A 13,258-nucleotide genomic window follows, 5' to 3' on the forward strand; every position below is an offset into this window, starting at 1 on the left:
GTGTTTTTATTGTGAGATTAATGTTTCCCTGGTTAAGTGACTGCAACCTGTTAAATGGTCATTTAAGAACCCGCCATGGGTCGGTATTTCTGGAAATCCTGACAGGCACATTTTCATATTCTTGTACAGGAAGGAATTATACTTTCTTGCAACGTCTGTTTGTTATTGTTTTTTTTAAACGATGTATGTCATTTAACCGTGTTCAGATAGTGAATGGACTACCAACACAATATGCCTTTTTTTAAAGCTTCATGAAATAAATTCCCTTGAAAGAAAGTATTTGATTCAAAAGAGAATTTGGAGCATTTCGTCCATCAGCTTTGCAAGGCCGTGCACACACACCTCAGTAGATTTATCAGCCAATGTTCCACACTGACATCACAAAAGGAGTCTTACACGCTTGTAGGGGGCGGCTGGACGCTGGATTAAAATGGGCACATTGCTGGAGGCAAATATACGGTACATATATCATATATATGATCTATGCTTTTTTGTGTCTATTTCCAATGACTACGTTGTTGCTGTCTGTTGGTTTTGTATGAGCTGTCATTAGTAGCCAGCTAATCAACCTCCTCCCGCTCCCGTCTGTCTGGGGCAGCTTCCTGCCCTGTGCTGTGTAGTGGGAACGGCCAGTACTCCCGTGGGCGCTGCCAGTGCTACAGCGGCTGGAAGGGCACTGAGTGTGATGTTCCAGCCAACCAGTGTATCGACATCCACTGTGGGGGACATGGCATCTGCATCATCGGCGCCTGCATCTGCAATACTGGTTACAAGGGAGACAACTGTGAGGAAGGTAAAAAAATAACTTAAAATAAATTAAAAACTAATAGACATTTTTCTTATCCACTCACACAACCTGACATTTGTTACGTATGGTGTTAAGATGTTGCTGTGCATCATTTCATCTCTCTGAGATGCTGAATCTACAAAATATAATTCCATATACATAATTGATTGAGTGGATATTTAAAGCTGCCAGGTACATTTACTGAACTTCCATGTGATTTAATTGGATGATAATTCATGATGGTCTCCCCTTTCAAAGGGCACATCTTTTACAAGAACACTACAGATGTGCGCTGTAGTTTTAATTTCGCCTGCAGCTATCGCCTCACTTGCTCTGCCCTCCAAATCTTCAACAAGCAGAGGAGGTCACCGTGGAGTCAGGGAAGTACACAAGGTGGTGAAACAAGTGAGAGCCAAAGCAGTGTGGTCGAAAAACAAAATATGTCAGTAAAAATACAATAAAACCTGTATCTACATTTACACGAGGGTTGGTATCATAACACGTTATTTCTATTCATAAATTATAGAAAAGGTTATGGGTTGAAGTGGTCCCACCCTTAACCCCTGATCCCTGGTGTGATGCATCCCTGAAGACACTCAGTGATGCTGAAACTGTATACTGTTACTGTGGTCTGTTACTGTATGCTGTTACTGTGGTCTGTTACTGTGTACTGTTACTGTGTTCTGTTACTGTGTACTGTTACTGTGTTCTGTTACTGTGGTCTGTTACTGTGTACTGTTACTGTGGTCTGTTACTGTGGTCTGTTACTGTGGTCTGTTACTGTGTACTGTTACTGTGGTCTGTTACTGTGGTCTGTTACTGTGTACTGTTACTGTGTACTGTTACTGTGGTCTGAGATGCTCTGCAGCTCATTTTGGGCTCACGAGAGATTGTCATGACCATCATTGCCTATAAGAACGATTATGACCTCAAGTTATGTGCACATTTAAAAATCTACTGAGCTGAAGGACTTCAATAACGGGTCACAGCCAAAACTAAGATGTCTGATCCTGCTAGGCAACAGTCGTTCAAACTGATACTGAATTTGTTCAACTGGTGTTGGGGACCTTTGTTTAGTAGGTACACACACACACACACACGATAGATAGAGCGACAGATACACACATACAATATACATGTATTTACAGTTTCTCTATATCCATCTATATACTTTTATACTGTATATGGATATATATGTATTTATATAGAGATACATATATATACATAAAAATGTGTATATATGTAAATATACATATGCTATATGTATATAGTGTACTTGTGTATATATGTATACACACATAATTATGCACATATACTGTATAATTATACAAATAACTATGCATATACTGTATGTGTGTATACATAATATAGATATTTGTTTTTATATATGTGTGTATATATACATACACACATATACAAACACACACACACATATATGTATATATGTGTTTATATATATATATATATATATATATATATATATATATATATATATATATATATATATATATATTAAACATACGTGTGTGTGTGTGTGTGTGTGTGTCTAAGATAGATACTGCAGATGTACAGTCACCAGGGACAGTAACCAGATTAGATTCAGATTAGTTCAACTCGCGGTCACGCTAATCCTCAGTGAATGTATTGGGGAGGAGAAGGAGGGGAACCTGCCCTCTATGACAGTGTGCGTGTGTGTGTGTGTTTGTGTGTTAATCCCATTTATGGCTGTTAAATGTGCAAATTATGTTACAAACTGTATACCATGCAGGATTGAAGAATTCCTCCGACAAAAGGACTAAAACACAAGCAACAATGATTGTGTGTGATCATCACCAGGGACAAATACTGTGTACATGATGATGATGATGATGATGATGAAGATGAAGATATTGTAGCTCAGGGTTTGTCCTCCACTCATGCTGCTAGCTTCTCCATGATCATGAACTGCCTTCTCCTTTCTTTCCTTGTCAAGCTTGTCAGCCTCGCTGGAGGCCGCTGACCGTGCTTCTCTATAGGGGTGTTGTTAAATCCGTACACACAAGCAAGCAAGACACACACAGCTTTTGTGTTGTGCTGAGAAGTGTGCAGATCCTCAGAGGAATCTGCAGCCCGTTGGATGCAGTGTGAACATAAAGAAAAATATATATTGCTCTGACAGTTTGATGCTGTACTTTCCTTTTCTCCCTCCTGGAAAATGTTTTGTAAAAGTTTACCTCCCTCTTGGAGGAATGGCTGCTGGGCAAAACCACACAAAACAAACGCATAAATATATAAAATACATTTCTGCTATTTTTGTTGTCATGGATACAATTGTTTGTGCTTTAAGTTTCATGGGAAAGATTCCAGTAGCATGAAGGTGAGACTTCCTCAGCATCCCCCTTCCAGATTTTAGATGTTGAATCACAAAAACAAAAGATTTGTTGATGAAATGTGTCTGTAAATTAAACTGTCCTGTGTGACACTCAGTGCTCAGCCTGTTAGCCTGTTAGCACACCATACTTATGACTGTTTTTGCCAGCGAGTGAGACCTCAGATTTGCACACGGCACTTTTAAGCAATAATCAGTACTTTATCAACATGTCAACAAAAGACAAGAACAGCGAAGCAACAGCTGCTCCAGACAGTTGTGATCCCGTTGCTAAGTGTCCTTCTCTGTCTCCCTGTCTGCAGTGGACTGTATCGATCCCAGTTGTTCGGCCCACGGTGTGTGTATTCATGGCGAGTGTCACTGTCAGCCAGGATGGGGCGGAGCCAGCTGTGAGATCACCAAGGCCATGTGTCCGGACCAGTGTTCAGGTCATGGCACCTACAATCAAGAGACCAGCATCTGTTCCTGTGACCAGAACTGGACCGGGTCGGACTGCTCCTTAGGTGGGTGTCATGTCATATATGACAATAAATGAATTTATACTGACTTCAGCGCAATGAGCTTGAGAGAGTTGGAGCTTTTCAGGAGAATCAAGATCAGCAAAAGCAATTCGTGAGAAGGCTACACTCTGACAACTGCGTATGCTGTAAAACATGAAGTCGTACTTGTGAAAACAGATGTGAGGGAAGAAGTTGCTTTGGTAAGGTCATTTTCTCAGGCGGTGAATTCCTCTGATGGCTCAAACACGTTCACCTTAGCCAAGATAAAGACACAGACTGAAGACCTCCCACACATCAGCTTGTAAGCAAGTGCAGGCTCCGTGGCGTAGCCAGGCGCCCAACCAATCTCGGACTTCACCAACATCTGCAACAATGCAGTGAAACTAAAATAGAGGTACTGTGGTGTGAGTAGGCCTTAAAGCTGTGGTTTGTAGTGGCCACAAACAGATGCGTCTGCAGGCCACATGAGAGGCAAACACAGTGTAACACTCAGCATCAATAAGAGGTTCCGCCTGGTTACCATTAACGCAGCATGTCCTGAAACACTGTCATTGTTTCCTTAGGAAACATTTCACACATTTAATTTCAACATAAAGAAACTTTGTGTCAGCTTATTTTGAGTCTTTGGGATCATCCACTCGAGACAACTGCTGCGTGATTTATGTTTCTCTGGTTATGTTTCGGTCCATCAAAGCTCTTGGTCGAAGTCATCCAACGTCTGCGATCATGGAAGATCTCCAAGCACATTTTTCATATTACATAACTTATTTAATATTTACCAAAACCACCATCCTGCCTCAATTGTTACCAAGAGTAACAGTAGACGAACTGTAAAAACACGTGGGGTGCAGGACAAACCCCTCCTATTGTGATTTGCACTCATTTGGACTTCTGCGTGCGTCTCTGGCAAAGTTTGGGGTTGCAGAGCACCAGGTCCTCAAAGACGAACAGCTGAATATTTATTGTCATTGCCCTCTAATTATTACCGCCATTAACACTTCCTGACAGCAGGACATGTGCTGGATACCCCCATGTTCCATCTTTTTCTCATCGAGCTCATCTATGGTTAAAGTTTTGGGTTTGGCCAAAGAAAGAGCTTGGTTAAATCTAAGATGAGGCCAAGTTATTTTTATAGATTGTATTTCATGCCTAAGGCTGCTCAAAGAGCTTTGCAGGGACAAAAACAATGCAAGAAAAAGCACTCAACAAAAACATGAAACCATGATGACCTGTGTGTGACACAAAGCAACCGCAAAGGTGAAGTGCAGGCCTATCCGTGCTGCCATGTAGCGTCTGAGTGCTGTATGGTTGGATTTAATAACATAAGCCTCGACATGCATTTGGAGGAAAAACAGGTCTCTGTCTATGCAAATAAGATTCACTGCAAACGAGTAAAATTCAAGCGCATGAAGTGCTGGCAGCCACACTTGGTCAGAGCGGTAATATTAGCACCCTCAGACACTGTGGTACATTTAAATCTATTTTCACACAAGTAAACCTCAGTTACACAAATGGAACATTATGTGTAATAATAACATAATAATAATAATAATAATAATAGTAAAGTAAATATAATAATAATAATAATCTTACACTTGCTTGTGTATATTTCATCTTTTGGGCCATCTTTATTTGCAGTGTGACGGCGTGTGTTTGAGAGCACCAACAGCGCTCACATGCCGGGATATTAAATCCCAAACAGCAGTTTTTCTCCTATATTCTTAATTCCTTGCTTGAAGTTTTAATGAATGCCCCTAAATCTCATTGGCCTGATCAGGAAATTGTGTGTTCTCGGTGGACATCCACAGCTTATACTTCACCGAACGGGAATAGAGCCAGTGTAATGTCTTTGGTGACTGGGACCTGTAGACTGGGCAGACAGCAGGTGATGGCTCAGTTTGCTCCAAAGTTGTTTCCTAGTTAACCATTTCCTCCCTGAGAGATTTTACTATGTTCAATGTGGTAACGCAATCTTCCTCAGCTCCAGACGGACCTGTGTCTCCACAGATATAGACACAAGTTGTTTTTTTGTCATTGGAAAAGAAATTATCTGGTGCTGTTGTTCGTGAGGAGAGTTTCCCATGTTGTGGTGCTGCAGACGTGGAGAGGGAGGATGAAGAGAACAAGATAATTAAGTGACAGCATTGATGCAGAAAAAGAGGTGAGACAGTAAAAAGGTGAAGGAGGAATGCAGATCAGTAACAGATGGCTTGATATAAAAACAAACCCGTGCGTGTGCGTTCGTGTGTGAGTGTGTCTTGCCTTTGGCTGCTACACTGAGCATTGTCCTGTCAAAACCATCAAACACATCCAAATTAAGCTCTGTCTCTTTGTAAGAACCACACTTAGAGGCAATCGGATGCACAAATTCACACACTTCCCTTTTGTTCAGTTTTGTTTGTGGAAAAACACACATTGTGTGGCACATTAGATGCACGTGTGCACACACTCACACACACACACACACACATTTGAAGAAACATTTAGACCCCTGTAATTCTTCAGTATCAAGCATTTTTCTCCATTAAGCTGTTCCTACAGATACACACGCACACACACACACACACACACACACACTGCTGTGCAGGATCGCAGAGCTGAGTTCACGACACCGACACACATATTCAGGTGGAGACGACAGGATACAGGGACAGACTTGAGGATAAAGCCCCTGCTCTCCTAATTGATTTTCTCATTTATATTCCATCAACTTGTGTGGAGAGTCATTATGGCTGAGAAGAGAATTAGCCGTACCCGAGCCGGCGCCGCGCCACGCCGCGCCTCTCCTCTCTGCTCAGCTCATCAGCTCCAGAATGGGATTATCTTGTGCTTAACTTGTCCAACAAACACAGATAGATTAAGATACTATTTGAAAGCTAAAGGTAAAAATTATATGGATCACCACTCTTCCAGGCTACAACCGTGAGGACAACAGGCGCCTGTAGGGAATTCTTGCAGAACTGGATGTTGTAGAATCTGTTGGCAAGGACAAGATCTGCTGGAGTGGAGGCATTCCCAAGTCTGTATTCCCAAATCTGTATTCCGGATTCTGTGTGTTACCGGCTTTGTTTCGTGCAGGTGAACAATGTGTTTGAAGAGCAAACAAGGTGGTTGCAACGCAGGCTTGCAGCTCAGCTTCTCACCTCCCGGTGAGCATTTAGCTTTGTGGTATTGCGACAGGACTTGGTAGGATTGTGAGTTAGTACTTCTAGTGGACAACATTGTGATTTGAGATGGAATAAATAGATGGTATCATGACTCTACTTGCTTATCAATGATAGTTTTGAAATGTGTATTGCCTAACTCACAACATACAAATATTAAATAGCATAAGAAATACAATAACCAAAGTCTCTTGGGGGAAAAAAGGCATTTCTGCAAAGAAAAAACAGTACCGTTGTGGAATTTTTGTAAAGTTGCTAGCACTGACCGTAGTCATAGCAACCCAACACTCCTCCCTCTGGTCCAGCAGCCAAAGCCTCCTTCAGGCGTCTGTTGTAAGGCTCAGGACTGGACAGCTGATAAGCTCCTGTCCTCTATGCTAACAGTTAATATCGGCACCATGTCTCCTCCCAGGAAGTCTGTCATTTCTTCTTGTCTCACTGAGGTCTTGTCGCACAGTGCGACACAAACGCATCTGGAGTTGTTTTTGTCGAATTGTGCGTTGTTGTTGTTTGTGAGGCATTGACAGCTTTCAGTTGGGCCTTTGTCTTGACCTGCCTGGGCTTTCACTCGTGCTCTCCATGTCTGCATCTTCCCTTTCCGTTCAGCGTCGCCAGAGAGAAGATGCTGTGCTTTTTGCCACTGGTGAAGCGGTGGTTTGTTCATCGCGCACTTGCTCGTTGGTATCCGTGTTGTTCACTCCACCATAGTCATGTGACCATACACACATGCTGGTGGGCGTAACACTCACAGATTCACCACGCTCAGAGGACATGTTGTCACATTCACAGACACACGTGTCCACATTTCTGTAAATTAAATCCCAGCCTTTTCTGCAGTCACGTACAGGCCGGCATTCGATGAGATTAATGGGTTTTTTTAGTTTTGAAGTTTTTCTTCATTTCCTTGCTTCCAGATGGAAACAGTCCTGTCGTAGGTGGAGTCCCTATAGTCCAGCTGTAAACTGTAACAAGTGTTTGTGGGAATATCATTGTTTCAACAGAGGTGTGCGAGGTGAACTGCGGCAACCATGGTGTCTGCTATGGTGGCTTGTGTCGGTGTGAAGAGGGCTGGACGGGAACTGTGTGTGACCAGAAGGCCTGCCACCCACTGTGCACCAAGAATGGAGTGTGTAAGGAGGGGAAGTGTGAGTGTGACCAGGGATGGACCGGGGAGCACTGCAACATTGGTGAGTGAATCATACAAACACACACACACACACTCACACACATAACAACAAAATGTTGTCGTGCAGATATGCCTTGAAGGAATTGCTTGATTTGATCTTTCCACAGCGGCTCTCAAACTCAACATTCAGCATCTCTACCTTCTTATTCAGTTTGGATAAATGAGGCACCACCTTCCCTTTAGTTCACTCACTACCTGAAGTCCCGACAGAGAACTGGAGAATGTTTTTAATGGGCCAGTGTGGAGAATTTAGGATGTGCTACCGGCTAAAATGTAAATGAAATAATCACAAGTGTGTATTCATTCATGAAAAATCACCTGAACCTAGAGCTGTTGTGTTTTGGTGAGCTTACAATGAGCCAGTTATATCTAGAGTCCCATTTCAAAGGGTTAAGATTGAATTTTTACAAGCTGAGGGGCATATTCAGAACAGGAACCAACCTAATTCAGAGGAGCCAAGGAGAATGACATAAAAAAAAAATCACAATCATTGAAAGGTTTTTTTTTTTAGTTTTTTTTGTAGCAGGCTGCAAAAACGCAGCTCAAGCTTTGGAACACAGTGGATGGGATTGACTCCATTGTGGAGCCAATCCCATGTGGCCACACGAGGAACAGCAGTTTTTGGTGTCATTTTTCAGAGCCCACAATGCAACAGCTGCAGGAGCTGAGAACGGTGCAGATGTGTGCTTCAGCTGCTTCTCTTAGTTACCCCCCCCCTTTTTTTTTTTTACATTTTGGTTAAAATGCTGCACCTTCACTAACAAGGTAGAAAAGTGTGTTCTGCTCTGCTATTGCACTCTGGTATTACTTTTTACATTCAGCATGAATTGAAGCTGGTCGGACATGTTGGTGACTGCAATTAGTGACATACCAGCAGGTATTTTGCTGCCACACAGAGGCTGTAGAAGAGAAAGGGGGTGAGGCTCTCAAGAACTTGAGTCACATGACACTGGAAAATTATTCCTCTTTCCCAACTGTGTTCGCAGGGAGGAACAAAGCTTCTGCTTGGAGTGATTGCTGGTGCCGGCTTTGCATAATATTGCAACGCAGGAACCATCCAGTACACACACTTTGATTTTGTCTCTAGATGCTACACACTGGTCCTTTAAATGAGTAGCGATGTGAGAAACGTCATCCTGTTATGGTGGAACTGTTAAACAGTGAAACAAACGAGCAGCGAGGCCTTTGTGGCGGCTTCAGTCACCGCCAAAACCCTCACTTAAAAAGCTATTTGTTGTCAAACAGACAGACAGCTACAGTATCGCTGTCAGAGCTGCAAATTGGCTTCAGTTATTGTCACTTAGACACACACACAGAAAGTGACACTGGCAGGGAGGAGGAGGCTGAGTACTGTATAACAACAGTGGGATGAGGAGGAATCCATTAAGAGAGCTTAGCCAACAAACAGCTTGTTTGTTTGGACGGAGCGTCTAGCAGAGGAGAGGCTTCAGACAGAAGGACACTCTTCTCTTCTTCACTCCTTCCATCTCATCTTTTGTGGGTCTGCTGGAAACTCTGACCTCACTGTGAAATGGTTTCCACATTCATTAATTTGCAGTTTTTATACCGTGGCCCTGCTTACATAATGTCCAGTAGGTTTAGCCAGAATGCTCGCAAGAACATAATAGACAAAATAAAGAATAAAACACTGACAAATATGCTCGCTATGCTAGTTTTAAGGATGATGATTAACAATACGGGTCCTCTCTCTATTTTTCTGCCTGCCTGTCTTTCCTCCTTCTGTCTGCACTTTCATTCACTGGGTGAATCACAAATGGGATTTCTGGAATGAGCAGCCCTCGCTGATGGCAGCTCCCAAGTCTTTTTCTCTGTTCTCCTCCATCCAGCCTATATTTCTGGAATAAATATTTTCCTTTCTTCTTATTCCTGTCTTTCTTTTCCCTCCCTAAAGCTCACAATCCGGATATTAGAGTAAAAGGTACTGTACTCTTTTCCCCCTCCTCCCCATGGTCATTAGCTTTTTGCTTACTGCATTCATCCGTTGCTTTTCTCCTCATCTACTGTGGAGCTGTGGCTGCTTCAGTCATGACTGTTTTTTCCACCTATATATACATTTAATTACAGTTGACAAAATATTAGGAACACCTCCCAAAAATGACGGCCTCCAGATTGGCAACACCCCTCCAATTGGAGGAATAAACATTGATCTTCATGAGGGAGGATTTACTGTTGTTGCATTGTACTGGTTCAGTCGGATCTGGGTGTACCTAATAAATTTGCAAATTGGTGTGTGTGCGTGTGTGTGTGTGTGTATATATATATATATATATATATATATATATATATATATATATATATATATATATATATATATATATATGAAGTATTTCTGTTTATTTTCCTCTCATCCCCCTATCATTTTGCCAGCTTTGACACCATGGACCATGACTGTTGCTGTCAGAGTTAATACTGTCCTTCTGGCTTTACTTTCCTGTGCTTGTCAGGTGGCAGGCACACATGAATGTTTTTCACATTAAATGCAATTTATGAACTGCGGTGTGTTTTTACTTTACAGCTGTCTCTGAATTTTCCATGTATATTCCGTCCACTCACTGTAGCTTCATGTTGTCCTCCTTTTTCACTCCTTCTGGCATCCAGTGGCTTCGGCTTTAGTCTAAATTTGGATTTACTGTGTCTGGACCTCAACCATGAGACTTCTGGCTTTCTAGCCTTTATTATGAATGCCTGCGACTTCGGTGACTCACATTTTAAAGCGATATCAAAAATGTGTACTTTGACTTTCAAGTACTCACAAACACGTCTGCTGTGCTTGTGCCCCCCCCCCCATCACTTCTTTGATGACTCCAGAATGCAGAAAGAGCCAGCCACGTATATTTACTCTAGCTTTAAGCTAATGGAGACTGACGGCGAATAATAGCAACTGTCCAAAAACGTCTATTTTCAAACTGGTAAGCCTGCTGTGTGTTATAGTCTACCTCTTCTTCATCCAGCCATTTGCTCAGTAATCCACAAACACTTTGATTTGAGTTAAAAACAAACCAACCACAACACTCTGTTTGGTGCTACCGTGAGTGACTGTGGACAAGTGCGAGCAAGTTGGTTCAGATTATTGTGCCAGCTGGTTCCACTCACAGCAACATGAAACCAGAGGTGTTTTATTTTTGCTCAAAGTGTTTGTGGATTACTGAGCATACCGATGGATACAGGGGATGTGGATCATACCAGACAATGCACCCGTCAAGACCTTGTAAACAGGCGTTTTTGGACAGTTTTTCTCTCGTTAAGGCTCAGTCACCTTTAGCATCCAGCTAAATACATGTGGATGGCTCTTTCTACATTATAGAGTAACGCAGGAGAGAAAAATATCTGAAGACACCTGTTTGTGAGTACTTGAAAGCAAAAAAAACCTTTTTTGGTGTAAATTTGTGTTTTAAGAATCAACAAACACTGAATCACAAGAAAAGTTTGCACGAAGCAGGATTAAGAACAAAAATGCTGCAGCGATATATTTAGCTGTTGTATATATCGTCTTGTAGTTCTAGCACTGTAACATGTGACCGTCTCAGCTGCTGAGTTCACCACCAACAGTGACTAAAATGATGGATGTGAAATCCTGCTTTCTGGTGGTAGTTGTCCTGTAAGCTGGTTTGCCTCATTTCTTCGCCCACGTGCCTTTGAAAGGATTTCAGCGAGTGTAATCAGTCTAACACATTTGGCTGTTGTGCTAAAGCTGCCAGTCATACGGTATTTTAGACGGCACAATTGTTTATTTACAGCATGAAGTCATTTGAGGTATTTTGAAGCCTGTGGAGTGGGGGTGTAGCTCGGTGTACCTCCTCAGAGGCAAAGCTGCATCAGCCAGTGAAAAGGAAAACACATTGGAGGACACAGCCTTCCTTTACACCATGTTATGAATGCACATATGTACAGTCCATTTTAAACGGAAAAGGTAATTAGCTGTTTTTATTGGCTTTCCCCGTTGCATACTTAAGTGCACACTGACATACAATGTCTGAGTTGTCAGTTTTTATAAGCCATCTGTTCATCATTTCTGGGCTTTTGTAGCAAGAAAACGGTTTAATGAAATAAGGCGATGGGGAGAGCAGCAACCACCACAGCTGATCAAGCTACACTCAGACATGACAATCAATTCCCTCAGAAGGGCTCGTCCCTAAGATTGCAGACTCCAGTGTTTTTAGACTCAAGTGTAGCACTTCCATAAAGAAAGGGGACTTCTGGGGGACCAATTCAAAAAGGAGTAATCAAAATTGATGCTGGAGAGGTGGAGGCACGGAGGAGTCTGCCAACCCCTCTATTATTCTCAAATCCTGATGGTTTCAGAGGATCAAGAGTTGCTGTGCATGCGCGGCTGAGGAAAGATCAAGACATGTTTAGTACAAGATTGGGAGCACAAATGTATTCATCCGAATTAGGATGTGAAGTCTTGTCTCCTGCAAGGTGCGATGTGATAGGTACAATCCAGGAGGGATGTTTGGTTCAGCTATTAGAACATATTATGGGTACTGGCGAGGCGGGTCGAAAAGTAACAAGTCAATATTACAGTACAACTTAAGAATAACAAACAGAACCAGAGCAGCCAATGTAGCGCGTTAACGTAGGAGTCCACGCACATTGGTTCACTACTCACTTTGCTGCAGTCTGCAGTCGCTGCAGCACAACTGGAAAGAAAATGAGGATACAGCTACCATGGTGCACACACGTGGAGGGACTCGTGAAACAAAAACCAGACTCTGGTAAAGTAGAAGTCCTGACTCAACCTGTTTCCTCAGACGCAAAGAGGCACTTTTATGCACCGGGAGGAATAAAGTATTGAATCTTCTTCCCTGCTCCACCTGCAGCGTTGACTGCCTCCCTGCGCCTCCTCCCCTCACTGCACTAGACGCCCTCGCGTGTCCCCCTCGCCTTCTTTTAATGAGTGAACATGGCGGGTGCCTTCCTCCAGCTACTTAACATTTGATAGACATCTTGTCCTTCCTTCATCCTTTTTGGCAAGTGGTTCCCGCCATTACTGCAACTTGTGTTGGATACGATTTTGGCCCCTTGATCACAACTTTGGTTCATTTACTTTGTCTTTTATATTGTTTTTGTCTTTTGTGCATCAAAACTAAACAACAAGTCTCTTTTTTAAGGAGAAATCACTCATATTTTTATTTAAATCTCGGGAGTGAATGTGAAAAGTTGCTCTCAGAGGCACGCTGCATCGCTACCATTCCCCCCCCCCCCCCCCACGACTTCCCACCTGCCTCCTGC

The 13,258-nt window shown here is 42.6% G+C and overlaps 1 protein-coding gene across 5 annotated transcripts in view; it reads left to right on the forward strand.

Annotated features, from left to right (window-relative positions):
• The window catches only part of tenm3 (teneurin transmembrane protein 3), a 469,376-nt gene that overhangs the window by 367,700 nt on the left and 88,418 nt on the right, over nucleotides 1-13,258 (forward strand). For 3 of the 5 annotated variants that reach the window (XM_086210453.1, XM_086210456.1, XM_086210457.1), the window contains 4 exons: nucleotides 599-793; nucleotides 3,458-3,658; nucleotides 7,821-8,006; nucleotides 9,918-9,944. In XM_086210453.1, the coding sequence (XP_086066579.1) occupies nucleotides 599-793; nucleotides 3,458-3,658; nucleotides 7,821-8,006; nucleotides 9,918-9,944 (609 nt within the window). The remainder of the gene's footprint in view (nucleotides 1-598; nucleotides 794-3,457; nucleotides 3,659-7,820; nucleotides 8,007-9,917; nucleotides 9,945-13,258) is intronic. The other 2 variants (XM_086210454.1, XM_086210455.1) reach the window with 1 other exon arrangement.

Source organism: Aulostomus chinensis, chromosome 8 (genome assembly GCF_037954235.1).
Source record: "Aulostomus chinensis isolate RoL2024-O1b breed Wild chromosome 8, RoL_Achi_v1.0, whole genome shotgun sequence".
Taxonomy (NCBI): Eukaryota; Metazoa; Chordata; class Actinopteri; order Syngnathiformes; family Aulostomidae; genus Aulostomus; species Aulostomus chinensis.